Source organism: Haemorhous mexicanus, chromosome 9 (assembly GCF_027477595.1).
Source record: "Haemorhous mexicanus isolate bHaeMex1 chromosome 9, bHaeMex1.pri, whole genome shotgun sequence".
Taxonomy (NCBI): domain Eukaryota; kingdom Metazoa; phylum Chordata; class Aves; order Passeriformes; family Fringillidae; genus Haemorhous; species Haemorhous mexicanus.
Window position 1 is genome coordinate 28,828,993 of NC_082349.1, and position 27,086 is coordinate 28,856,078.

Below are 27,086 nucleotides of genomic sequence, written 5' to 3' on the forward strand. Positions count from 1 at the left end.
TGGTTTTCCTGTTTGTTTTTTTCCTTTCCCAGAAAAATAAAGCCCTTAGAAATGGCTCCTTTTAACTTTTCAGCTAAGAGATGATTTTAAAATGAATGTACAGTTTATTCAACTTATTTATTTCTGTTTGTATAGTTCTGTCAGTGGATGGCACAAGAGGTGCTAGGAACCATACAGTGAATGACCACACACTGCTTAAGCACCATGTTCTTTCTGCTCTTAACTGTAAAGACCAATAAAGATTATTTTTAAAGGATCACCCTAGCCTGGAGTACCTGCATGTGACAGGAAAAGGGTCACTGCTACTTTTACAACAAATTCAAACCTCTCAGTATTCAGAATCCAAGGTCATGGAATGTTTATCTCCAATCAGTAGAAGAACAAGCAATATACAAACCCACAGCTCCCATGTCCAGTAGTGTCCACTCAAACCCCTCAGGCCATGCACGAGGGGCTGGCACAGCACCCCTCAGTCCCTCCTGGCACACAACCCAAGAGCAGCAGTTCTGTAGAGCACTGCCCCATGGCACAGCTTTTTCTTCTGCAGCACTCCTGGCACAAAGGCACCTCCTCCCTCCACCAGGGAGCTGAGCTGGGTCATTGTCCCCAAGTCCTGAGGAGCACCTACCGCAGGCTGTCCCTGAGGGTGGCTATGGCTGCGTGCAGAGCCTCCAGCTTCACTGCAAACCAGCCTGGGGGGGACCCTTTCTGGAGCAGCAGCTTCACAGCCTCCACTGCTCCCTCCATGGTGCCTACTGCTGCCTTGTACTGCTCCTCAGAGGGCGGGTGACAGGCTCTTTTGGCCACAGGCTGCAGATTTAAGCAAACATGAAACATCAATTTAATACTGTACTTGAGGGATCAGTCTTCATCCAAATGCAAGAAAGCCCTTAGGTGGAACAGAGCTGCAAGTGTCCCTTGTCCTGTGAGAGTTCTTGCTGCCTGGCAGGCACTCCAGACCATTAAAATATCATACAAAGGGCCAGGAGTGCATGTGACCTTTCTTCTTAGGACATGGAAGGCAGCAAAACCAGCTCAGCTTTTCAGGGACTCCCGAGAACTGACAGAAATTAACAGTGTAAAGAATCACACATACCTCTCCTGTTGACTCCAATTCTCCATCCACTTTCAAAACCTGTGCACTCCAGGTAATCCTTTCTTGCTTCAGGCGTTCTGTTCTTGCTTCTCTTGTCTCTTGCACCTGCCTTGTCTAGGGAGAAAGCCCCAGGAGAGGTAACTAAACCCAGGAAGCATTACCAACCTTCATAGGCACAACTTATAGGCCAGAACAAAAGGGAGAGAGGGAGGGATTTTAGTGTGCAGTTCAAAGAATATTATTTCTCACAAACTCTTCTGATCAAAGACTGAGGTTATCTACAGCTTTGGGTTAGCATCACTGGCAGCTACCAGTTCTTTTGTAAATTATCTGCTTGCCAAAAGCTGCTCAACCAGAGAGCCCTGCCTCAAGCTGCAGCTGCCCCCCCTTTCCCAATGCCACTGTTTTGTAGCAACAGCCACCTGCCCTGAGAGGATTTCTCCTAATATGCAAAAGGTACTGCGATGTTTCATACACATTCATTTAGATTTCAGAAACTCATCTAAGAGAAATGGGGAAGGAAATCAAACCAAATTATCAAATCCTGTCTTTTAAACAGGTAACTTCTTTCAAAAACAACAGAGCAATTTAATAAGTATTTTTTGTTTAAGGATAATAAATGCTTTGCTTTTAAGTTGAAAGTACTGGAGGACCAGTGTGCATAGGAATGGCAGTTGCTAATTCTACCGATTAAAGCAAGTAGTGAAGTTCAACCAGACAGTTTATTTTAAAGTTATTTAATGGCCATGCAGATAATGCAAGTGTAGACCCATGCTGTGTATTGCTGATAGCAGATGTACAGCATCAATTAAGATAGCAGTAAAATGGTTAAACAATATACATACCTTAGCCAGAAAATTAACAACTTTGTTCTTAGCTTCTTCAGAATTAAGGCACCAAGGAACAACATCTTCATGTCTTGTTTCCTGTCAAAAATGTTATTGGTTGTTCAGTACATTCATGCTAACAAGGGAACAAAATAGATGTCTCTGTGACAGTCCCTGCCCTCTTGCAACCAATCTAAGCAAGCAGTGCCCAATCCTTCTTTATTCCAGCTCCTGAAATCTCTTCCAATTACACCAGCCCCAGCACTTTCAGTGTGCAACAGCTGTAACTCAGATCCAGATTGTGCAGTGAGGAGCAGCAAACATTTGAGTCAGGAGAATTTGTGTACAGCAGAAGTTAACAGAACCAAATGCCTGCACCCAGAGTTGTGCTCTGCTCACCTCTGCGAAATGTGTGAATGCCTCCAGTGCGTGCTGGTGAATCAGCCAGGTCTGGTCAGCCAGCAGGGAGGCAAAGAGGCAGGACAGCTGGGGCACAACCTGCCTCTGCAACAGGAACAAACAGCCATCAGTTCTCAAGAGTTAGTTGAGCATATCTCACCATCATGATTTATTATTGAAGACTGGCTGTCAGACTGAGGGACAGGTGTGGGAAATGTGAGAGTGCTACTGCCCTGTCTGGCTAAAGAACCACTGTGAGGGAGGTGACATTCTATTCTCACTTCTTGTTGCTCCTCACCAGTGAGAAAGGACTGGCATTTGAAGCATCTTGCATGCACTCAGCACATCTTGATGAAAAATAAACCTGCTGCAGAGCATTAATCCAAGACAACTATCCTGGCATTCCTGTATCTATTTAATGAACTTGATCCCTTAACTGTATATTTAAATAAAAGTCATTTTATCAAAAGACAAGGCAATTTCTCTAAGGCCACAATTCCATTTACCTGTGCTTCTTGAGGAATAAACACCTTTCCCATGGAAGACAGAAAATCCACCATGGCTAGACGGACATGATCCGGGGGATGCAGCTGGAGCAGGGATGACTGCAGTGCAAACACCTGCAGGACACAAACCCCAGCAAAGCCCCATCAGACTGACTGCAGGTGAAAACTGAGCAGGCTCATCTTTCAATCCAAATACATGGAGTTCAGAAACCTGAAGGAGGTATGCTACCAGGATGAAGCTGCAGGGGGCATTTTAGGAAGAAATGAGCATGATCCCTATAGCACTTCCTTACATCTCAATTATCTTACAGAGGAAAGGGATTCTCAAAAGCAGTGTTAACCAAAATGTCATGTGCTTGGTTTGAAGGCCAGGAAAGTAATCAAGGAAGATTATTTCCTTGTTAAAAGAAGGTCAGACCATGAAATAACTCTTTTGAGATTTCAACAAATCACAAAAAACTTGGTTTTCATGTAGTGAATTATTCATAAGGTGGTGTTGGGGGTTTAAGGATTTTTTTGTTTTGTTTTTTTTTTTACCTGGGTCATCATTTGAGCATCTAATGCTTGGATGAAATATTCCAAAAGGTGAAGTAATAAACACAGTGTCTTCTGGAGACATGGCTCATCTGAGACCTTGAAGAGAGCACAAGGTATCAGCAACATTGCATTTCAGCTCATGGAATAACTGCTTAGGAGAGAATGTCAAGTTACAGCAGCATTCCAAAACTGTTAGCCTGATTTCACAGATGTAAAACATTGCACTGTAAGCAGCAAAGAAAATATTGAAATATTCATATCAGTATTTCTAGGAAGTCATATTTTATGAGACCATTTTCTTTGATTTTTAACCCTCCTCTCCTACCACCACTCACTAAAATAAGCACCTAAAGATTATCTGAACTCTTTCTTTTCACTTCCAGTTGCTAAATGTCCTCACAGAATGGCTGAGGTTTGAAAAGACCTCTGAAGGGGCACATTGTTGGCTCTTCACTCCCTCTCTCAAACTTTCTTTTCTAATCTGGAGCATGTAAACCTGACAATCCTTTTTTTCTTTTCTTTATGCAGCTGCAGCCATGAACAGGTACGTGGTCACAAGGACATTGCCTGGCCACCTTGGGAGGAGGGTGACTGGCCCTGTGTGTCTCCATGTGCTGGGCTGTGCTCTAATTAGACACCCTGAGTTTTGGTCACATTCTGATGAATATTTAAAATACACTGAATTTGTAACTGCTATGAAGCAAAATCAGGTATTTCAGGCTTCTCCTTGAGCAAGTCTGGATGTGACACTGAGTAACACATGGAGTAACAAGGAACCATATACGTAACATTCAGGAAATTTAAACTCAAGCTTCCCAGAGCTTGCCCTATACAAAAAGCAGCTGAGAGCAGATGGGCAGCACTGGTACACTGTGCTTTACTGAAACAGTCCAATCCAAGTCACAGATGAGTAACAACAACCTGAGGAAACAGCACCAGCCTCCCCAAGACACGCTTTCACTGCTGGAGCAGCAAACTCTCTTACCTGCTTAGCCTGGAGAAAAGACCAGAACTGACTGAGCACTCCCAAGACAGATGTCTTAAGTTCTGCCTCCAGAGTGGCATCAGCAGAACTGCAGGCAGCCAGCAGGACAGAAAGGGCGGTGTTCTAGGAGGAAAAAATGTGTAAGACCACCCAAAACACATTACATGAGAGCCAACCCAAAACTCATATGAAAAATCTAAAATGATACAAGGTGGCAAGAAGCCCAATGTGCTGCCTCAGCTGTACAGAACAGCTAATCCAGCAGGAGAGCAGCCAACCAAGATTCCAGAGCTGGGAAACCAACCACTACTCCTGGGAGTTTCACAGACACTGCAGGACATTTGCTGCACTGGCAGGTGAAGTCTGGCAGCAGACACTTCATGTGGAAGCCTCTGGTTTCTCACGTTCCCTCATCAGAGAGACCAGTGAGCATCTTTCAGATCTGATGCTGCATAAAACCAGCAGGTTTTAAAACTGAAGAGGAATTGTATGCTAAGGTACAGCATAAATGAGAAATTCTGAAGAAAAATACATCTGCTCAGCCAGAGAGCAAACAACAACTAGAATAACTAGAGAATCACAGAACCTCTACTAGCACAGCAGAGGCCCTAAGGCGCTGCATATTACAAGAAGACATTAAAATGAGAGTTCTTGCTTCTGCATATGCCAGCTAGGCATGGCAAAAAGATGTGCAACAGACTGAATAACAGAACTGAGGTGACAACAGAAGCCTTGTAGTGTGAAAAACTGGAGTTCATTCATTTTTCCAGCGAGAAGCAGAGCTCCTTACCACAGGAGGGAGCCCTCCCAAGGCCCGGCTGCTGTTCAGCCACTGCTGGCACTGCTGGAGCCCTGCTGAGCACAGCTGAGACGCCACTTGTGCCCTGAGGTCAGGGTTCAGGGCTCTGAGGGACACGTGCTGCCACACAGCCAAGTTCTGCACCTCTTCAGGAGGAAACTCATGAGCAAATTCTACCTGGAAACAAAAGGCAATAGAAATTAAACAGACCAGAAAACAATTTTATAGCCTGGAAGATGAGAAACCAAAATGCCCTGCTGGTTTGCTTCAGATTTATTATGTGAAACAATTTGTGCAAAGTATTTCAATAAAATCCATCTTTTTATATGAAAAACGTTTAGAAACTGCCACTTCTCCTGTCACATACAGGACATCAGAATGATTAAGCAACTGATTCTTTAAGCTGCTTGAAGCAATGCCCCTAGTGAGTAGAAGAGAGGGCTTCAGCCCCTCCAGGGCACACAGAGAGGCACTGACAGGACAGGACACTCCCATTGACACCTGATGTCACAAGAACACTCACAGATGCAATGACAGGACACAGTTTCAGCCAATCTGGGAAGATGTGCTGTTTTCATACTTTGTCAAAAAAAAAAAGACTTTATTGCTACCCAGCAAGACTCTAAGAAAGGTCAACGTGCTTTTCTTGTTTTAAAGAGCACAAAGTGGGACCCACAATAAGTAATAACTTAGTGACTTAATGACTTAGACTAAGTAATAACAAGTACAATAACAAGTGCAGCAAGCGAGCACTCAACATCTTGTGACTTCTCCAGAACTGAATATTTGAACACAGGGCACTGATACAAATCTCTTCTACTGACAGCAGCAGATGCTGGTGCTGTACTTGCCTGATGCTCTGGAGCCATCAGGAACAGCATTCGCCTCAGCAGCACACCCAGGGCAGGGACCTGGCAGCAGTCACTGGGCCAAGCCCTGACCTGCATTAGGATAAAAGAATAATGCACCTCATTACACAGAAGGAAAAATCACCACGGAGCAAACAAATTCTGTACAGGATATTCTGAGAGTTGCTATGCAGTAACACTGTAAATATAATAAGCAGGGCATATTGGTTTATATTTTCACTGTACTGCTTCTGCTAATTACTAAGCCAGTTTGAAGAACTGAAAAAAAAAATCTCCATTTGAAGCTTTGCTGGTAGCACTCACATTAAAACTGGTGCCAAACTGAAAACATCACTGTGGTTCTTACCAAGTGGGCAATCACATTAACGTGGTGAGCACACAGCTCAGCTGTTCCATATCTGAAACATGAAAGACAGCAGCTTGTGAATCTGTATTCCTATTCTTCTCCAGACTAAATATCATAAATCTGGTCTGAGAAATTGCCATTTCCTCTAGCATATTTAAACTTGATTTGCAGTGACACACTTTACTTGAGACAACCATTTCAAAAATCAGTTATTAAAGAGAGAAGCTATGTTCCTCTTGATTGCAAAAACATAAAAATGGCTAAGCCATTTCTGCTCCTAATTTTCAAAATATTTTCTGTATCTGAAAATAATCCAAGACTGGGAAAATTCTGTCTTACAAAAATCTCTCTCAAGCAAACTGCAAATTATGTACAACAACAGAATGAAGTGGATCTGTGGGAAAGCTGCTTGACTTGTACTAGGAGCATCTCACCGGGCAAGGAAGCACCAGGAGTCCATTGCCAGCAGAGATGTGATCATACTGGAACCCAGCACAGCTTCCAGCAGGGCACACTCCTGAGGAGAAACAGGAAAATTAGCACAGTCTGAATAGCACAGAAAAGAAAGCACTAAACTTTTATAACAATCTGACCTTCCCTGGTCTGAAAGAGAACAAAAATTGCCAAGACCACTGAGCAAGAACTTTCTTTTCCCCTTTCCCAAAAGTGACATTTGCTGTGTAACTGAACTCCAGATATGCAACTGTGCCACAACTGACTTCTACAAAACCCTCTTTGAGATGGTTCCCTCTGAGCATCTTTTCAGAGCCACATCATTAAAAAGAACCCATTCTTTTTAAGTAGCATCTATGCATCACAACAGCTTGATAAGCAAATTGATAAGCAAAACCCAATCTTACCAGCTGAGGGAAGTGTGATGGGAGTGTGGAAGCAATGAAGGAACACAGGTGGACACAGACATAGTGATAGAGGGTGATGGGAACTGCTGGCTGTCCTGTACTGACCACCTGTGGCAAACACACAGGGAGAGAAAGCTCCACACAACATTGCTGGAAACTGAGGAAGAGAGCTGAAAACAAAGACAGGCTGCAAGGGGGAAAGGAAAAAAAACAAAACCAAAAAAGAGAAAAAGAGAACAGTTTGGTTAGAGACATGTAAGTCTCAAATCCTGCAAGCAACATTGGTATTACAAAATCTTTGTCTTCAGCCAGAAAAGATAGCAATAACTTCAGTGCTTTTACACTAGATTTATGCTGCTGACTGCCTTCCTTTTTTACCAATTCAGGTGATTATTAGAGGGTTCAGGCATAAAAGTGTAAGACTTTAATTTAGTTACATTCAGAGCCTTATTCCTACCCTACAAGTACTCTAAATACCACTCCTTCCCTGAAATAACAAAGACATCTCTGTATCCTTCACTCGTGAGGTAATGAACATCAGATCCTGTTAGTCTTGGCATAAGGATGGAAATCCATAGTGACAATTTTCCAAGTTCAGTTGCAAAGGAAGCTCCAGCAGCTGAGCCCCTTTGTTTGCCTGTATGGAATGACTGCTGTGGTGAAAACAAAAACCTTTTTAGTACCTTTTTCCTGTGTTCCAGAGAGTTTGCACTTCTTCTGGCTGAGAGGACAGCTTGTCCATTATGGTGAGCAGGAGGAGACATTGGGGGAGCTGCTGCTCAGGAGGGAGACCTGTAGAAATTTGGGTTTCAAGAGTGAAGTAAGTTGTCTGGATATATTTACTGTGTGTGTCAACTGGCTTTTAAGCAAGTGTAGAGGCAAACTGATGGGGTATCTCAGAATTGTGAGATGTTGGTCAGGGCAGAAATCAAGGAGAAGAGCTTGTTGAAACAAAAAGCTCATATTTTCCCAGGCATGCTACTTTTCACAGAAAATATTTACTTTATGAAAAAAAAGCTGTCTTTCCCTACCAACACAATAGCAGAAAAAAAAAATCCATCTAACTTTGAAAGTTTGTGGCAAATGTGGACTGAAATTATGCAAAAGAGCAGAATTGACAGGATTTCTGTTAATCAGATTAACAGGGCAGTTGCTATGCGTACTTTGGAAAAGATAAATCCAAAAACTGTCATAAACAACACATCTGTCATAAAATCCACCCAAATTAGCAGGTAATCAGCTCTATCACAGCACTTACAGAAGAACCAGAGACAAGCAAGTGAGTACAGAATATTATGGTCCAGAAAGTCAAAATGTCAATGCTGACCCCTCAGACAGCACTGGGATTGTACTTTCAACTCACCTAAATTTTCACTTAACACTTGTTCCATGAAAGGACTAAAGGGAAGGAGCTGGGTGATGAGAGGGTCCAGAGCCACAAGAAAAACCTGGGATATTTCATCTTGATGAACTTCCAAGATCTCTGGAGCATAAAGACTGGGAGGAAATTTGCTGAGGGGGAATGGAAAAAAAAAAAAAAGTTAAATAGTCTCAGTAGCATTTTTAGCAATACTACTTTTCTCCAAAAGAACACAAAAAGGCAAATTCATTATTTCCTGGTTCCTGTGAAATAAAAGACAGAAAAGGCTCTCCATTTTAGAACATCTGTTATAGCCCAAGAGTTACAACTCTGCATCCAGCCTTTAAAATAAGCATCACAATCCAATATTTTACTAAATATTTAAAGAAAACCTTACAAGCTCACAGAAAATATGTATAAAATACATAACATCTCTCAGAAGAAACATATCAGATCACAAAGAGTCAAGTGAAAGGGAAAAGCCAAAAAACCACCTTTATACATGATTTTAAAGCCATAAATATCACAGCACTAACTTAACACATGACCCTAAAAGGGTATCACAGCTTCTCTGAAGAGGAAAAAAATTACCTTGAGCAATAAAAGAAAAAAAGAACCAATATGAGAATAAAGCAAGAGATCATGAAATGAAAACCTTCTACTCTTGCAGCTTATAAAGTGAACTGTAAAAATGCTACTTTCCTACTCAAAAATCCCACTCAGTTTCCCTGAGTGAATAAAAGTTTACAACCTTCCACTTGGGAAAAACCTACAAGGGGAGTAAACTTAGAAGAAGAAACTCATGAAAAAATATCCACCCAATCCTGCAGTGGGATATGCAGTGAGCTCAGGTGCACATCTCACCACAGAACCCGGTTTGAATTCCAGCAAAGGGCAGAAATCAGCCCTCTGATTTCACAGAATAAACCATTATTAGTATAAAGTCTGGGTTCTCTTTTGCTTCTCCACCACTGCAGCAACCAAACTTTTTGAAAGGAAAGTAATAAACCACTTGCAGATATTTATAAGTGTAGTATTAAAAGAGCATCTATTTCCAGGAGAACCAGCATCCTTCTGTGAGATTCCACAAGATTATTAACACAACAGTACAGTTATGAAAAATTTCAGGACACTCTGTTTCTGATCCCCTCTTTCTCCAGGACAAATTTTTCCAAACTTTGTGTTAAACTAGAAACAATCTCTCAAAAGGCACTGCTGACACCTGCATTTAGATGTAGAATTTTTTTTCTGCATATCCTACACATAATTTGTTAATAAATCTTGCATAAATAATCACAACTAAGTTAATGGTTTGTCATTATGAGACATGCACAGTATTGATCAAGAATGGAGTTTAAGGTAATTATCAAACACTAAACCATCTAATTTATTTAAAATATTTTAGCTTTCTGTACATGAAAAAAGATGGCAACAACTCTGGAATGAGAAGTGCATTTTTACATCTCAAAGTATCTGTAATTTAAGAATGTAATTTTGAAATGTTTTTAAGATACTATCAATAATCAATTATTTGTACTTCACATACCTGTATATCTGAAGAAAGAGCTGATGCAACTGAGAACAGGAATCAGAGAGGCAGGCACGAAATTCCTGTAAAAGCCATCCATTTTGAGTGATACTTTTAAAATAAAATCCATTATTACATGAATTACTGCACATCTCCTACCAACTCCTCAGTGCCACTGCATGAAACAACCCGTTCCAGTTTATTTTTCTGGGAAATCCCAGCAGTAACCCTGCACAGGCTTGTGAAGTATTTACAGGTGGAAGAACAAAAGCAGGTTATGCATGGATGTTAATTATACTGCCCATATGGGACAGCTGTAAATCATAAAGATATTACACAGTACAAAATTATTCCATTTGCAGACCAGAGGCTTAAATTTAACACTAACATAGCATTGAAGTATTAAAACCTACCCTGGTGTAGTGTACAAGGGAGTTAGCAAAGAACCTGCACAGTTTCACTGTCTTCTGGAACAGCCTGAAGTCAGTGCCCTCCTGTCCAAAAGAAGCAGTTCTAAAAGTTAATAGAGAGTAAAACAGTAAAATAGGAAGTTAGATTGCTAACAGTGTTCAAAAGCTATTTCACATTTGATTCTCCACTGACTCTAAAGCTAAGGGTGGAAAACTTTAAAAATATTTTCAGTATGTATGCTTCAGTACTTACAGAGAAATATTAAGGATTTGCCCAACCTTGGGATTTTGTCAGTTTAGGAAATAAAAAAAAAATTCTCACATAGTATGGTGAAAACTTAGTGCCTCACTAAAACATCCTCAATCTACACAAAGCTGTGGGCCTCCTTTTCATGTGGTTTCAAAGCTATTCTGTCATGAATAAAGAAAACTCCAAAAAACCCAAACCAAATGGCTCCAAGCAATAATACAGCACAAAGAATTTCTCCTCCTCAAGTTCACTGGCAGCTCTGAGAGCTTTTTAACTCACCTGTATTTCTGACAACTTCATTTGCTCAGCCAGCTGCAAACAGGAGTCAAAAGAAAGAGCAATGTCCTTGCACAGGCCACTGAGGATGTCACTGTGCTTTAGGTGGCACTGCAGCAGGGAGTGATGCTTCAGGCTTTGCCTGAAAGACAGGAATATAACCAGGTATTTAATTGTCAGCAGTGATCATGCAATGAGCTCTTACAAATCCAAATAACTAATTCTTCTATTTAGCCTTTTATACAGCAGTGATTGGTGCAATATCCATGAACACTGAAAGCAGAAACTCAGAGAGAACAACCCTCTCCATGGCCATGACTGAAACCCAGGGCAGAGGCAGGATGGAAGTATGAAACAGCCAACTCAAGGCAAAAACATCTACAGAACTGCAGGTCAGACCTCTTAATGCTCCTCACTCAGACAACAGTGTTGTAAATTTTCTTCTGCATTTTTTGCAGTACAGAAAGTCAAGTTTCTATTACTTTTCATACCAATTCCTATCAACTTTCACTGGCAGTGCTTTAATATTACCTCCTAGCTCAATTTCCTTACTAAATAGCTACACTGAATTCTCTCATTTAAATGATATTAGAAACTCTGAGCAGAAAGCAATTGAGACATTAATTATTTAAAACTACACCACAATAAAACCCAGAGTTTAGCTACATACTTGATTATGAACTTCCATGTATTGGCATGAAGAGCATGGTCCATATTGGAAATGACAGAGCAGATCTCCAGCACAGTGTGGATTACTAAGGAAATAACAGCAGCAGCAACAGAGTTAAATCAGATTTACGAGTTCACAGCAATCCCAAGAGAATACCAGCACACAGACATGAATTAGGAAAATGGCTCAGTGTTTAGGTGCTGCCCCTGTCCTACAAACCTACAGAACATTGCCACAGAGGAGGCTTCAGGAGAAAAATGGAAATATTTCGGGTTCAAAAAGCTGCTTTCTGAAAAGTTGGTCAGGACAGCAGGAACTGAGCACACTAAGAAACCTGTTTTAAAATTTCAAACATACTCTCCAAGGAAAAAAAGAATGAGCAAGACTAAAAAAGTAACAAATCCAGGTATACCTGACACCATATATGTGATGTCATCTTCAGTGGAAGCAGAGCCAATGGAAATCAGATCAACCAGTTCCATCAGCTGTTTCTGAAGGGAGTAAGTCTCCTTGAACACTGATTGTAGGAGGTCAGAAATTAAATGCAGGTGCCCATAGTACACTGATTCACTGTCCTGAAATAGGAAGAAGAGATTTGTAAAACAGCTCAGGATTTACAGCCTGATTTTTCACATGCAGAAAACACCAAGAGCTTTGGCATACATTTCTCTGGAAAAAAAGAACAAGGCACAGATGTACCTACTTTAACTTAATACACAACCCCTGAGCACTCAATATAAAACGTGTTCACCTGCAGCTCGTGGGAAACTAACAAGGTCTGGCTGGCTCTTGTGAGTTTAGGGGGCTCTGGATCAGACCTCCATGTATGAACCTGAGATCATATTTCTCAATCAAACAGGACAACGTCAACAGCAAAGGAAGTGGCATGCCAAAGACTTCCCAATGCTTTCATATTAGAATTACTAGATAAAGACAGGGCACCTGAGTTTGAGTCCTGACATGGAAAACTGATGTAAATGTTCCCATAAGAAAGAAATATTAAAAGTGAAGATGAAAGGCAACCAAAAGTTAGTGTGTCCTTATGATAATTTTGTTTTATTTTCACTGCTTAGAGGGAATTACTGTTGCATCTGAAAATCCAGACCAGTCCATATCTGAAATGAATACACACTGCCCACTGTAACCAACATAAACCAGCTAATGTCAACTTTCAATCCACTCTGGAACTTGCCATTTGTAGCTCTGTAACTACTGTAGCCATCAGGACTGCACAGATCCCTCAGAGCATTCTGCTCCTGAGCAGAATGCTCAGTTAACACTGATGCAAAGGAGGGAAATAGCCCAGTCTGAGTCTCTCACCAGCAGGTCAGATTTGCTGGGCAGGCAGGTGAAAAATCATTTTTGTATCTGTGTACTGAGTTCAGTCTGAAAACGACTTAAAAACTAAAATTAAAAGAATAATACTTTAATGTGGTATTCACATTCTCTGAACAGAGAGAGACATAATTCTCTCTCCCAGGATTTTTACTGGGAGAGGCAGTGATAACCTCAGAAAGAAAACAATTCTTGTCTCTATTCACTGCTCCTGTTGTTTGGCACATATGGAATGTGTTATGGAGATTGTTTACCCAAAGTGATTTGTTCATTGGACACCAGTGAAGGTTGTTTTAATTCCTTGTCCAGCTGGGTCAAAGCTGTGTCCTGGCTGCCTGCAGACAGTCACAGTTTTTTCTTTAGTATCTCTTTTAATAGAGTATTCTTTAGTATAGTATCTTTTTAATGTGTAATTTAACATAGTATTCGTATAATATAGTATAGCTTAATAAAACAATTGTTCAACCTTCTGAATCACAGAGTCAGAGCACATTACTCCCTGCACTGGGGTCACCTTACAACTATACTTCAACAACAGTATAATTTCAAAATAAGATCTTCTTCTGAAGTGTTTCCCTGTTGCATTGCACTCAATAGTTATTTAGTTGGTTGCACTGGGTGTTTGGTAATTTGCACTGTTCAGATGATTTGTGTCCTACCACCACATGGTCTTGGTCTTCCCTCCCTGACCCCCCAAGTGTCAGTGGTCTCTCCCTGGTTTACTCCTCCCGTTGCCCCTCCTCACTTGTATCCCATCGGCTGTAGTCCCTCTCCTCCAGCCACCTTTCCCAGCCCTTAAAACCCCCCAGAGGCAGCTGGCCTGGCCTCTTTTTTCCATGTGGGTCCTTTCCATCTGGTGGTTCTCCTAGGAATAAACTGAGGACATTTGTCCCCACATGGAGAAGAGCACTTCTGGTGCCTTTGTCCATGTAAGATGGTGTGGGCTGGGGTCCATAGCTAGCCGGATTGGACCCGAACAGCCCACCCAGACACGGATTCTTACACTTCCCAAAAGCCAAAGAGCAGCAGGATTTCTGTGCCCCCAGCAGAGCCCTACCTTGCAGTGTGTGAAGGTGCTCTTCACCACGCAGAGCACGGAGGAAGGCAGGGAGCGGATGCTGTGCAGGGACAGCTCCTGCCCCGAGCACACGTAGCGCACGCAGCCTGTCAGCGTCTCCAGCAGCTGCACCACCGTCTGAGATTAAGACTGAACAACATCAATCACTCCTGCAATACCTCCAAAAGAATCTTTTCTTAGCTGAAATACACCTGGATTCTCACAGCATTTAAAGTTCACTGCTAGTTGCATAAATAAGCAGTTTGTTAAAGATGAATGAAGCTCCAGAGCTTTTCTCTGATACCGTACCCTCTATGAAAACTCCTTGACTATTGCTCTCAATTTACAAAAATGTTAAAATTCAGAACAAAGTGACATATGTACAAACAGGTGTCAGGTTCACTCTTTAAATATGGGGAGTCACATTCCCTCTGCAGGAAGGATTGGAGTAGAATTTGAGATGATTTTTTAAAATTATTATTAGCATCACACGCTACATGTAATCAAATCATTCACAAAATGTTAACTAAACTACAAAGGAAGATTAAATTACATTTTAACCACCAGTAGCTGGCAAAAAACATTCTAAAAGCCTTTCAGTAGTTTAGGTAAAAGCAAAGAGTGATGTAAACATTATTTTATGAGATGGGACTTGCCTGTAGCAGACTCCTTACAGTACTGCATAACTCTGTACTCTGGCTGGTCAGTTCTTTGGCCTTGCTGGATAATTCACACATCAGATTATCAAAGAACTGTAGAGTCTGGCAGAACACAACAAAATTGAAACATTTTACTTACAAAGGTGAACATAATAATAAATAATAAGATTAAAGAAATAACACCATTCAATATACCTGCTTGCTGCCTTGGCATAGAGGCACAGAGAGAACTTACAGCAGAAAACACTTTGCAGCATTTCAGTCATAAAGCATGATATAACAAGAAGCAAAAACTATTTATACATATATATATTATAGACAGAAGATATTATAGCCATTATTTTTTCTAAGATCTGTTGCTAAAACAAGTTTTGCAGCTAATTTGCTTGAAATATATACCTCATTCTACCAAACCACATAATTTTAAAAAATGTTTTCATTTTTTCTCAGAAAAAAGATTTGTTTGTTTAGAATGATTAACATTTTGAATACATTAAAAAAAATCTGTGACATACAGACAACATCTATTTCTACTTTAGTTGAGGTTTTTGGATGAATGTTACTTTTGAGACTGCAAAGACACTCAAAGACTTTTGAGGCACATGCAGGATAAACAGTGGTACAGTCATCCCTTCTCAGGATGTGCCTATTATGAGACAATTTTCTTGTAGTCTCCAAAAACTTGTTACTTGAGATAAAATAAGAGAAAGGAAAATCAAGTGGCCATTTTTACTGGCTTTTAAAAACGGACAAGCTGAGTCTTGAAACTTAAATCAGTAATTTGGCACCTCTGTATTTCATTTAAAATGCAAGCACTGATTTTATTACACCTATGGCACAAATTTCTCCATCATTTATTCAAAAAAGAAAAGGTGAGGTGTGTGAGGTCAGTATGGTCTAAAAGATTATTCACTACATTCATTCACAAATTTCACAACATTCATTTGTGATATGGGAGTGTTGATGTCTTCAGGTTACTTGTCCTGAGAAGCTCCCTCACTTAAAAATTCTCCACCTTGGTCCTTTTATAAAAAGCCCAGTCTTCTCAGAAAGAAATAAAACCCAAGTCTATTGCTGAATATAGAAAGCAGAACACTGTACATTTGATTCTCTCCCTACTGTAGAGAATGAGAACAATCACAGAAACAATTCAACACAACACTGTGAAAACTCTTAACAGGTAAATTTCAATTTTTGTATCCCACAGATATTGTGCAACCCCAAAAGAAGAATCACTGCAATGTAAGCAGGTTCTAACACTGGACCGACAGACAATTCCACAGTTAACTGAAGCTGTCCTACCTTAGGTAATACTTTTGAGAAAAAAATTCCTTCTACATCCTCGAGGCTGATATGTGGCAAAAACATTTCAGTCAGGATCCTCAGAATACCTGCAAAGAAAAACATCGACAATGTGTAACTCTCAGAAGTATACAGCAACCTACCAGAGGAAATAAAGAACTGCAGAAAGCAAAACCAAATCAGGTCCTTGATTCTGAGACAGGCAACAGAGCATTTGCCTTATCTGAAATGCATGAAAACACACAAATATTATCTGAAAAATCAAGGAACTGTAATAGCTCCAATATGCACAAACCCATCAAAAATAGCAGCACACTTGACTAAACTCAGTTGAAGGCTGAGCCCAACTGCCAGCCTACAGATCCGGAATTTGCCACATTCCAAACTGCAAACATTAGCAGGTTTTAGAATGCAACATAATATGCAATGTAACACTTTTAGCAACACTCACAAACAGTTACATAGGAGCCTCATTTTCTTTTAACTATCAGCTTTCTCACCTGGAAGATAACAGCCCAAAAGACAATAAAACACCAGATTAAAAACACCCTTTTTTGGTGCATTTAAAGATGAGAAGTAGCAGAAAGGAAAAAGCAGCCTTAGATGCAGAGTTTCTATAGGGGCACTTATAAAGCTTATTCAATGTGCAGTGATTGAAGGGTGCAAGGTCCAGCAGGAATGCTGAAGACTCCGAAAAGTTGTAGCAGAAGTATTTTAAGCACTGCAGTGATTTTAATTTTAATGCAATTGCAAGGCAGGGCTCCACAGGAAGAGGCACTTCTTAGCCATTACTTACGAATATGCTCAGTCAAGTCGTCAGACTCTTCATACATTGAGTAAAAACGTTAAAGAAAATCAAATTTGTTCTGCTATGAAGGCTATCTTTAAAGCGCCCGCAGAAGCCACAGTGACTTCTATCACTGTCTCACGTTCCTATGAAATTGGTGGGGATGCTCCACAACCAACGCAGGCTGATAGCCCAGAGCACCCACAGGATCAACAAAGTTTTTCCAAAATGCATTAGAGAGTAAGTCTTGAGGGGCTGGATTTTTGGGATTTTTTCGGTGCTTTGGGTTTTTTTTAGAGAGTTGGGTTTCTTTTGTTTTTATGGGGGTAGGTGAGAGGTGTGTCGGGGATTATCTACAGTGCTAAATGAACCACACGCGATGTTCTAGACACTATGAATCTTTTATTGCAGGGAAAGGCGGTACCCGTCTCCAGCGAAATTCCCGGCATCCGGCCCCTCACGAAGATCCCACCGCTCTCCCTCACACACACTCGGCCGAACCGTGGAACTCCGAAGGAAGCACACACACCCCCGCTCCAACACCACTCGTGTGCCTTTCCCACAGCCACCCCAGAGCCCTGCCGGCAAGGATATCAGGAGCCGGGGCAGCACGGCGGGCAGCTCCCGGCGGCAGAGCTCCCAGTCCCAGCCGTCCAGCTCCCGCAGGAGCAGCTGGGGGTCCGCCTGGGACATGGCGGCGGCCGCGCTCTCCTCAGCGCGCGGCAGCGGCGGGAACAGCGGCGGGAACAGCGGCGGAGCTCCCACAAGGCCCCGCGCCCGAGGAAGCGGAAGCGGCTGCACGTGGGAGCGGCGGAGGATGGCCCGGAGCGAGCGGCGGACGCGGGTGGGTGAGGGCACGGCGCGGGGAAAGCGGGGTGGGAAACACTCCCGGAGCCCCGAACCCGGACTGCGGGGCAGCTCCGCGACTTGGGGTTGCGCCCCTCGAAACGCTGAGTCTGAAATGCGAGTTTTAGCGGAGCTGGCAGGTGTCCTAATTCCCTTGTCTGGTATGTGAGATGGGGTCAGCTTTGACGCTGTGTTTTAGTAAATATAAGTCGTTAGAGAGCGGGCTTTTAAAATTACAGAATAGTTAGGGTTGGAAGGGAGCCCTGGAGATCATCCGGTCCAATCCCCCTGCCAAGGCAGCGTCCCCCAGAGCTGGTGACACAGCGACGCGTCCAGGTGGATTTGGAATGTTTCCAGAGGGAGACTCCACGGCTTTCCGGAGGAGCCAGGTAATAAAAATCAGGATTCTACCTCTAGACGGTTTGTGCTGATATTATTGATATATAAAACTATTTACTCTTATTTCCATCAGCAGTTCACCTGGCTCTTGGCAAGACATCTGATACTGCACCAGCGAAATACTCTGTCCTGCAACAATATCTACATTAAAGCTTGGCTGTAATAAATTAAGCTTTTACAAAACTGTTATTCCTGAAAATGGATTTTCAATTTAATTTTGCTGTTGATGAAAATGAGAACAGCGAGGCAGACACTCACTTCTTACTGCTGTGCTCTCCAGAACACAAGCAGGAATCCAGGGAAAAGAGCAGGGGAACTGCCGATCTTGCAGCAAAGCCCAGCCCGAAGCTGGCTGCTGCTAAGCACCAGGATGAGGCAGCTTTGAAGAAGAACCTCTGTGTGAAAGCTGCCAAGGAGCACAGCATTCCCCAAGATCTCAACAAAGCATTGGAAAATAAAGTCATGGAAACAGTATTGGGCCTGTCTCATGTAAAGCTGTCTGTAGTGGAAAAGACGTGTTCAGGTGATGCTGACAGCGAAGGCATTGTGTCCAAAAGTGTTTCTTCTCACTCTGATCTCATCCCAGGAGTCTATGAAGGAGGGCTGAAAATCTGGGAATGCACCTTTGATCTCATGGACTACTTGTCTGAGGCTGAAATAGAATTTACCAACAAGACTGTATTGGATCTTGGCTGTGGGGCTGGATTGTTGGGAATTGTTGCTTTACAGGGTGAAGCTGCCAGAGTCCATTTTCAGGACTACAACAGCACAGTGATTGATGAAATAACCTTGCCTAATGTGGTGGCCAACTGTATCAGTGAAGGCAGGAGGATGGGCAGTGGGAAGGACAGAAAAGCCAGCAAACCTCCTTCAAAGAGGCCCAGAAAAGCAGAGGGCTCACCTGATGTGCTCAACAGATGCAGATTTTTTTCTGGAGAATGGTCTCAAGTCAGCCAGCTCCTGTCAAACAGCAGCAAACCCTGTGTGAAGTACGATATAATTCTCACCTCTGAGACCATCTATAATCCTGACTACTACAGTGCTTTGCATGATACACTGGCTCAGCTCCTGGACAGAAATGGCTGTGTGTATTTGGCAAGCAAAGTGCATTATTTTGGAGTTGGTGGTGGTGTCTATCTCTTTGAGAAGTTCATTGAAGACAAAAACGTGTTTAAAACCAGGATGGTTAAAACAATTGATCAGGGTCTGCAGCGATGCATTATGGAAATTGCCTTTAAAAATTCCTGTTAAAATTAAACTATTGATCTTCCAAAAAATAACTGAAAAATGTTTTAATCCTCATGTCTCTCTTTGCTATTTCCTCTGTTATTCTGGTTTAACGAATTAAGGATGGTGGTTGTGGAAATGTTTGACAAATTCTAGTGTTTGACTAGAAGTGAGGGATTTTTCTGATGTTGATTTTGCATAGAGTTCTGTTTAAAGCAGCATCTGTTTATGATAATTTATACACAAAGGTTAAGCAAGTCATTGTCTCCAGCCAGGCTTTCGCATTCTCTGTGAGCAGCAGAACTGTACAGCACAGGAATGACATACATGAGGTATTGTGGCTGAATGAGGTAAATTTAGCATCCAAAATTAGTGCAAGAGGCTTTTCCCAATGGTTGGGGTAGCCTGACTGCAGCCAGATTCAGGCAGGGACCACAGTCCTCTGAGCTCTGCTGCTTTGCCAGCAGAGGGGGATGTGATTGTATTTATCACTCATGGGGAACTCAGAAATCCATGTAACATTTCCATGTGTAATGCACACATGATGTACTCAAGCTCTTTAAAGAGTGTAACAATATTAACCACCGTGGTCTTTAAATTTTCACATTCAGATTTTGTCATAGGCTAAGAAAATTTTAGCAAGGAATTAGAAAAAGCCATGCTGGTTTAGAAGCTGACTTGAAAGAATATTCTACACAAGACAAGCTCCTTCTACCAACCAACAAGCCTACAAATGAAATACTGGAGGATGATGATAGAACTGAGCTTTAGGAGATAATTGGAAAAGGAGATAAACTGTGCTGTTACAGGAGTTTAATAGATTGCTGTACTGTTTTAAACAAGATTTTTCCAGAAATTATTTGCCCCTTTTTCTAAACTTGCTGGGGGTACTACTGAACATCCACACCTCTTCAATCTTCTCACAGCAGTTTGGCAGGACAGAAAGCACTCAGAAAAGCACTTCCCTAGGCTGAAGACAGTGATGTTACTGAAAGAGATCACTGCAGAACTACACAACCTGGTCTTGAGCACTCACTGCCACTGGCAACTCAAACAAAAAGAGGAAATCCACTGCATGTTTTGCCCTGGCCAAAACCAGACAGAGAGCTCTTAGACAGCTGTTGTCATCATGCACTGCTTTATCAGAAATATAAACTTGGGAGACAGTGACCACTGCTGTAAACTGAATGCAAGGATCTTCAGTGTAGAGCAGAAGGAAATAGTCTGAGGGGATGGAAAGAAACTTAGTACAGCAGTGATGTAAATCACTTTAATTACACCATCAAGTTTCCATCACTGAAGGTGCTGAAAGTCTATGCCAAGGTTCCTATTTTGAATCTCCTGCTATTAAGATAGAGTTGTAAAGGATTTCCTGCACTTCACAGAAGAGCCTTCACTACTGTTTCAGATTATTTTAAAGGGATCCTGTGGAAACTACTGAATTTAGCCTCTCATAGGATAGGAGAGAGAGGGAAAAAGTCAGTTTTGCCATGACTGCCATGGTGCTTTGGAATTTTTCTGCACCAACTCTGAAACTTAATGATGGTAACTGCTGACTACAGAGCAAGAAACAAAGAAAGTTTTAGCTTTGGCAAATCAAGAAGGTACTGTTTACAGCTCTTTTTATCTTTCTGTCAAAACAGAGAAGCTGGAAACAAATGGGATACCATTTGTCATTTTTTCACACTCAATCCTAAGATAAATCATGGCTTGTACTGTATAGGTTGTTCTACACCTGCTAGTCTAGTGCAGTTCCAGAGAACCATACCTCAAGTAATAAGAAATGTGACATCTATGACAAAGAATATGGGTAGGAACGAGAATCTCATGTAATTTTGGATGAATAAATGAAGAAGGTACTTAAAATCTTCTACTATAACATTTCCTCTTGATAATATTCCACTATCAAACTCACCATCTTTGGTTTAATTACTGTGCCTTCACTCAGCATTTGACTCAAACATAGCTGGTTTTGTGCAAATACAGAATCAGAATTTTTAGGACTTTGAGGGAAGAATGGCAGAGCCACAATGTTATCGTGACTGCACACCTGCAAAACAAGTAACACCCACACAGCATAATTAGCTTCCAATTTCAGAATCTGATTAGAAAATGGAAGATGCTTTTCCTCAGGTTAAATCAGCACAATTAGCATTGGGACTTCCGTATTTGAGATGAGTTCTGTTCTTAGAATTCAGCAGGTCCATGCTAAGAGGAAACAGAATTCAACACTTAAGCTTTGTAGGTTGTTGATGTTTCAACTTCAAGTAATACTAATTTCCCTCATCTACATGAAGGCTTGCTCTACCTGAGAAATCCTCACCACCCTAGTGACCAGTGTCCTGCTCCTCTTCACAAACTGGAATACAAGAAAATAAACTTTTCATTGCTTTATAACACTTGTATGTATTACTTAATGACCAGGGAAATTAAATTGCCCCAAATGAAATTGCACTAAAAAAAATAACTGAATTGGGAGGTCCCTCAAAGTATTTTTTTTTTATGACACATTAAAATCTTTCTTCTATGAAGAAATAAAAGGTAGAGATCAGCTCACTCCAAATCATCACTATTTTTCCTCCCCTCACATTTTGAACACGTCATTACAATAATAAGTCCAATGTAAGTTATGTCTTTCCTGTAAGTATTGTGTAGACAAAGATTAAAATCACTCATTAAATACCTCAGGAAACTAAATTGAAAGGCTTGTTTGTTTTAGCACAGTTATCTCTAACTGATGACTTCCATTTGAAGACTATTTGCCAGTTTTGGGAAATGAGGCTATTTAAAACTCTGGTCTGTATACTGGCAGCTACAGTTATTTTACTAAAGCTTAGGGGAAAAAAAGCCCTTGATAATGGAGCTGGGAAGTGCCCAATCTGCAGGTTACTGACTTGTGTGCTATTCTTGGTTATTGGGCACACAGGCTCTGAAATCAAAATCTTGCTAAGTAAAATCAATCCTGCCATCATTACTACAGTATTTGAAGTGCAGCCAGACAACCACTGCACAGGAATTCAAAGAGAAGCACAAAGAGAAAAGCAGGCAAGGGTGCTGGAGGGGAAAATCCAGGCTGCAAGTGGGGGAATCTGGTGCCAACCAAGAGACCTACAGCACCAGGTTTAGGAGATTCTGCTCTGAGGAGATTACTGGGATGGAGACCCTGGAACTCTTCTGGTGAGGACTGGATTGAAAGGTTTGAGGATGAGAACAGAAAATTCCTCTCCACCACTGAAACAAGGGCACAGAAAGGTGACTTAAGATGGATCACAGTTGTAAGAGGGGAGTAAGAGCAGCATTTTTGGTGATAGAAACTGGCCTAAAGTGTCTCAGATTTCCTGGTTTGTACTGTTAGAGTCACTTGCATGCTGAAAAGAAAAGGCTTCCCTACACCAGCTGGGTAAGGAACCACAGAAAAGGGAAGACTATATAATACAGAATATAGCACCATCCAGAATATAGCACCATCCAGAATTACCTCTGGAAGTCAGCAAGCCTTCAAGACAGCAAGTCAATAAATCCACAAATGAATTAAATGAAAAGTATCATGAAACAAAGAGTAAAAATTGTAGCAAGTAATTTCACAACACACAAAAGGCAACATCCTGTCACAATAGAAGGGTGATGTTAGCTAATTCAGACACTGTCTAGGTGTACTGAGGAGGTAGTTCACTATAACATAAAAAAAAGCATTCTTAAATTCACACAAATCAAAGCAGTCCAGGGGAATCAGAATGAAAGAAGCATTGGCAGAATTTTTATATTGCCACCAGTCTGCTATAGGGAAGGTTCTTACAGGAAAATCAAATATTTTGATCATTACTTCTGCAGAAGACTAGATTTTAAAATCATTGAGTAAATCAAAGATTTGGATCATTGAAGAACTGTAACAAAGCAACCCCACCCTCCAAACCAATATTTTTAAAATGTGGGTAAGAAAGATGAGAAGCCTAAAAAGTAATAAAAAAACAAATTGAAAACACTGTGGGTCAAAAGATCAGTGGACAGGTTTGGCCCAGTGGTGTTTGAAGTTGATGGTAAATCCTTAGGTATCCTACAATAGATCAGTGAAATGGGACTGGAGAAAACAAATTAGAGGTAAGGAGGTGAGGGAGTATTTAACTAAAGGGCATATTAAAAGGAAAAAAAAAGGGTCAGAACTTCATGTTCTGCACAAAGGAATGACCTAAAAAATAAGATATATCTGAGGATTACCAACCATATTAGAAACTATGGCAGAGTCCAGTTACTCCAGATTTATGGTTGCACACATAGAACACACATTCAATTTTATTTATCAAAGTACAGCTCACAGTAACCAGGCTGGAACTGCTCATTGTGTTCACAAGTTTATTTCTTGTCATCTGACCATGTAATTTCATAATCTGTATACTCTTTCTTCAGTATCTCTACAGTGACTGAGTGATCTGCTTTTCCATAGCCCTGCAAGACAGAACAAATGGGACATGAACATGAAGTCTTCAAAACCATTCAGTTCTCATCAACACAAAGTTGTTCACAGGCAAATCAAAAGTTCTAAAAAAGATACTCTTGCAGTATAATGTGGTTTTTTTTTTCTATTATCCTCTCCAATTCCCTCCTCCCCAAATTGAAGTTCTACAAAATAAACGAAGTGGGGTCAAACAGAAAATGCATTTTCTACACAATTTCTCCAGCAGAAAGCTTGTTTTAAAAGGTTCCCAACCCATCAGCCACTATATTTACAGAATGTTGCTTTAAACCACAGAGATTGCATTGACCCACTTTAATGTGTGAGCATACAAACAGCTGATTTGGCTCAGCTGAAGGGAAAGGGAATAAGCAAAGAAGTGTGAGCATTTGAGCACTACTCTGACCACTAAAGAAATCAGAGTCTTCATGTTTTATTTATTTCCCATCCTGCCTCAGCTGATAATAGCACAATTTAAAGTATCTGTGCTCTTCAGCCATTGCAACTCCAAGGTAAGGTCAGATGACCCATGTGGTTTTTAGCTCTCATTTAAAAATCACTGGTCACAGTGTTACTGTTTCACTGAAATTTCAGGCAGTTGTGGTCAAAGTGGCCTCTCCATTATTGTCTTACATGATCAGAGTTATCTTGATTTCTTATTTCAGAACTACACATAACAAGAGTGCAGTACACAGACAGAAATCTGTGATTTACAGGTTATTTTTTCCCATAATATTTCAAATGAAAGTTTACTTAGAAAACTGAAACAAAAGAGCTCAAGGTTGTATTATCAAACAAACACACTCTTATTCATCAGTGACAGCCCCAGAGAGGAACAGCTTAAATAAACAAGCATTTAAACTGAAAAGGTTAAAGTTGATGCATTATAAAATGCAAGCTTTTCAAAAATAACAGATAATGTAGTCATGTCAGTTGGAAAGCAACAGAATCCACAGCTCACTCTTGCCTTGGCAACCATTTTGGAGACCTCATCCAGCCTTAAAAATAGCAGCACAGCTTCAGAAGAAATAAATGACTATTTCTCTGGTTTCAATAAAACACCAAGGTAGTTCTGTTTTAGAGTCTGACACCAAACCTTCAAGTCAAAAGAAGCATTAAATCAATATAATTAATATTTTAACTTCTGACCTGGGACTGAGGTCATCTGAGCCCCAGAGTCTCCACTCCCTCATGGCAATAAAACTCTGCTTTTATCTGATGCTCCTCCGTGAGCATCAAGGCACCAAAAGCAGAGAATAAAGTCTATTTCTCAGACTGCAAGAGCTGACCACTGCCTCTAACACTTTATTTGGCAGCTAGATTAATAATACAGGTCTTCTGCCCTAAAATTATTGTTTTTCTAATCTACCTCACAAGTGAGCCTGGCAAGTTTTCCAGTTAGTGCTTAAAATGAGATGTAAATTGCCAAAAGCCACCATGCTATTAACCAAAAATCCCAGAGCATCAGAGACAGAAGCATTTGAAGGAAAATGAGAGATGCACTTACTGTTGAGAGCCCAAATACCCTGATTTTCTTGTCTTTGCTATTATGTTCAATTTTCCCTCCTCCAAGGCACTTGCACTCGTATCCCAGCTTTTCCATCTCAGGATTTACTTTTTCAAATATATGATCTGCACAAGAAGAATGGTGAGAGATATTAGAACAGGAACTAGGCATTAAATAGTCTAGAACTAATTTTTGGCTACTTTCTTATTTCACCTACAAGGCAGGGAGGTTTCTCTTCAGAGGCACAGAAAAGCTGCAGTTAAAGCAGTTGAAGTTTTTTAGTTAGCATACATCGTTTTCCAAAATGAGGCTGATTGTGCCAGGAAAATTAGTCTACTAACACCAGAGGTTTATGTTCACAAAGGAGACAGAGGAGTCCTGTAAATTTATTCGAATGAAGGGAGAGGTCATGGGCACTTCCCGTGGGGTCTCTAAATTGTTAGAAGACACAGCCTCCTTTTTATCCTAATTTTTCCATTTCTCTTTCCCTTGAAAGGCACAGGCTTCCCCAGTCACCTAACAGACTCATTTCTAACGTGTACCCCCACACCTTTTTTTTTTTCCTCCTTTCTCCTTGTGTCTCTGTTCTTTTTCTGTAAATCCAGGGATTTAGCACAGTCTTGAGCGAGTAACAGCCTGTGTCAATTAGTGGAATTCCGTAGGAATTTATGGTTCCCCCTCCGTTGCTTCTTTCACCTCTCAGTATTTACCCTTATCTACCATCAGGCCCGCGGTTTGCAAAGACACCTCCTCATTCCTTTCAGCTGAGCGCCGAAGCGGCACATGACAGATATATAGCCCCAATTTTCCTATCATATGGGGGACGCAGAAAGAGGGGAAAAGGGGATTTTTGAGCTGTTTAAGCCAGGGCTCCCGCTCCGCCTCACACCCGCCGGGGGGGGCCTGCTGCGGCCGCTGCCCGCTCGGCCCCGCGCCCCGCGGGCTGTCACGCACTGTGGAACTCGGCCGCCTTGGTGCCGCGGACGATGTCGCGCTGCTCGCCGCCCCCCGGGCGCTGCAGGCGCACCAGGATGTACTTGAAGGTGCCCTCGGGGTCGATCTCCACGTCCCGCACGCCCGCCATTGCTCTGCCGCCGCAGGGGCGGGGCGGGGCGGGGCGGGCGCCATGGCGGCCGTGAGGCGGGACGGGCTGTGGGCGGTGGCTCGCCCTGAGGGGACGGGCTGTGGGCGGCGGCGACTGTGCGGCTCTCTGGGGTGGCCGCCGATAAAAACGAGCCGAGTTCTGTCGTTAGGTCAAATTGCAAAGCTGCGCTTCTACAGATTGCTCTTGTGTAGCCGCATGCAACCTTAAAAATAGCAGTACAGCATCTGCTTAAAAAGAAGTAAATTACTATTTCTCTGGTTTCAATGAAACACCGAGGTAGTTCTGTTTTAGAGTCTGACACCAAACCTTCAAGTCAAAAGAAGCATTAAACCAATATAATTAATATTTTAACTTCTGACCTGGGACTGAAGTCATGTGAGCCTCGGGGTCTCCACCTGACCGAAGCCCTCACGGCAATAAAACTCTGCTTTTACCTGATGCTCCTCCACGAGCATCAAGGCACCAAAAGCAGAGAAACAAAGTCTTTTTCATAGACTACAAGAGCAGGAGCTGACCACTGCCTCTAACAGTAAAGTGCCCTTCAGAGAGCTCTTGTCCTGCATCCTCCCTTTGCCACCGTGGGCTCTTCTCCGTTGTCCTCAAGCTGGGACTTTGTAGGTGGCACCTGCAGGGCCAGGGCAAAGCAAAATGTTTGTGCCAGAGCAGAGAGCACTAATATTGGCTCTAACAGCCA

The 27,086-nt window shown here is 41.7% G+C and overlaps 3 protein-coding genes across 8 annotated transcripts; 1 reads left to right on the forward strand and 2 right to left on the reverse strand.

Annotated features, from left to right (window-relative positions):
• Nucleotides 1–334: 334 nt before the first annotated feature.
• FIRRM (FIGNL1 interacting regulator of recombination and mitosis) lies at nucleotides 335–17,588 on the reverse strand. Of its 2 annotated transcripts, none has more exons than XM_059854702.1 (24): nucleotides 17,453–17,588; nucleotides 16,868–16,907; nucleotides 16,072–16,160; nucleotides 14,767–14,871; nucleotides 14,111–14,248; nucleotides 12,131–12,293; nucleotides 11,719–11,803; nucleotides 11,052–11,190; nucleotides 10,526–10,606; nucleotides 10,131–10,195; nucleotides 8,588–8,736; nucleotides 7,908–8,016; nucleotides 7,225–7,411; nucleotides 6,799–6,881; nucleotides 6,365–6,416; nucleotides 6,001–6,090; nucleotides 5,141–5,326; nucleotides 4,351–4,473; nucleotides 3,366–3,461; nucleotides 2,829–2,942; nucleotides 2,323–2,427; nucleotides 1,942–2,022; nucleotides 1,097–1,210; nucleotides 335–810 (listed from the first exon to the last, which is right to left on the reverse strand). In XM_059854702.1, exons 1-24 carry the CDS (start codon nucleotides 17,549–17,551, stop codon nucleotides 625–627), a joined length of 2,679 nt encoding a protein of 892 aa, XP_059710685.1. In that variant the 5' UTR covers nucleotides 17,552–17,588; the 3' UTR covers nucleotides 335–624. The 2 variants fall into 2 exon arrangements, with proteins under 2 accessions (XP_059710685.1, XP_059710686.1); XM_059854703.1 differs by having other exon boundaries at nucleotides 5,141–5,322; nucleotides 5,997–6,090.
• Nucleotides 17,589–17,591: 3 nt separating this feature from the next.
• On the forward strand, nucleotides 17,592–21,727 carry METTL18 (methyltransferase 18, RPL3 N3(tau)-histidine). Of its 5 annotated transcripts, XM_059854711.1 has the most exons (3): nucleotides 17,640–17,702; nucleotides 17,944–18,093; nucleotides 18,177–21,727. In XM_059854711.1, exon 3 carries the CDS (start codon nucleotides 18,302–18,304, stop codon nucleotides 19,352–19,354), a length of 1,053 nt encoding a protein of 350 aa, XP_059710694.1. In that variant the 5' UTR covers nucleotides 17,640–17,702; nucleotides 17,944–18,093; nucleotides 18,177–18,301; the 3' UTR covers nucleotides 19,355–21,727. The 5 variants fall into 5 exon arrangements, with proteins under 5 accessions (XP_059710695.1, XP_059710696.1, XP_059710694.1 ...); XM_059854712.1 differs by lacking the exon at nucleotides 17,944–18,093 and having other exon boundaries at nucleotides 17,592–17,702; XM_059854713.1 differs by lacking the exon at nucleotides 17,944–18,093 and having other exon boundaries at nucleotides 17,597–17,702; nucleotides 18,180–21,727.
• Nucleotides 21,728–23,586: 1,859 nt separating this feature from the next.
• On the reverse strand, nucleotides 23,587–26,414 carry LOC132331339 (14 kDa phosphohistidine phosphatase-like). The gene is made up of 3 exons (XM_059854714.1): nucleotides 26,242–26,414; nucleotides 25,288–25,412; nucleotides 23,587–23,773 (listed from the first exon to the last, which is right to left on the reverse strand). Exons 1-3 carry the CDS (start codon nucleotides 26,369–26,371, stop codon nucleotides 23,681–23,683), a joined length of 348 nt encoding a protein of 115 aa, XP_059710697.1. The 5' UTR covers nucleotides 26,372–26,414; the 3' UTR covers nucleotides 23,587–23,680.
• Between the last annotated feature and the right edge of the window lie 672 nt (nucleotides 26,415–27,086).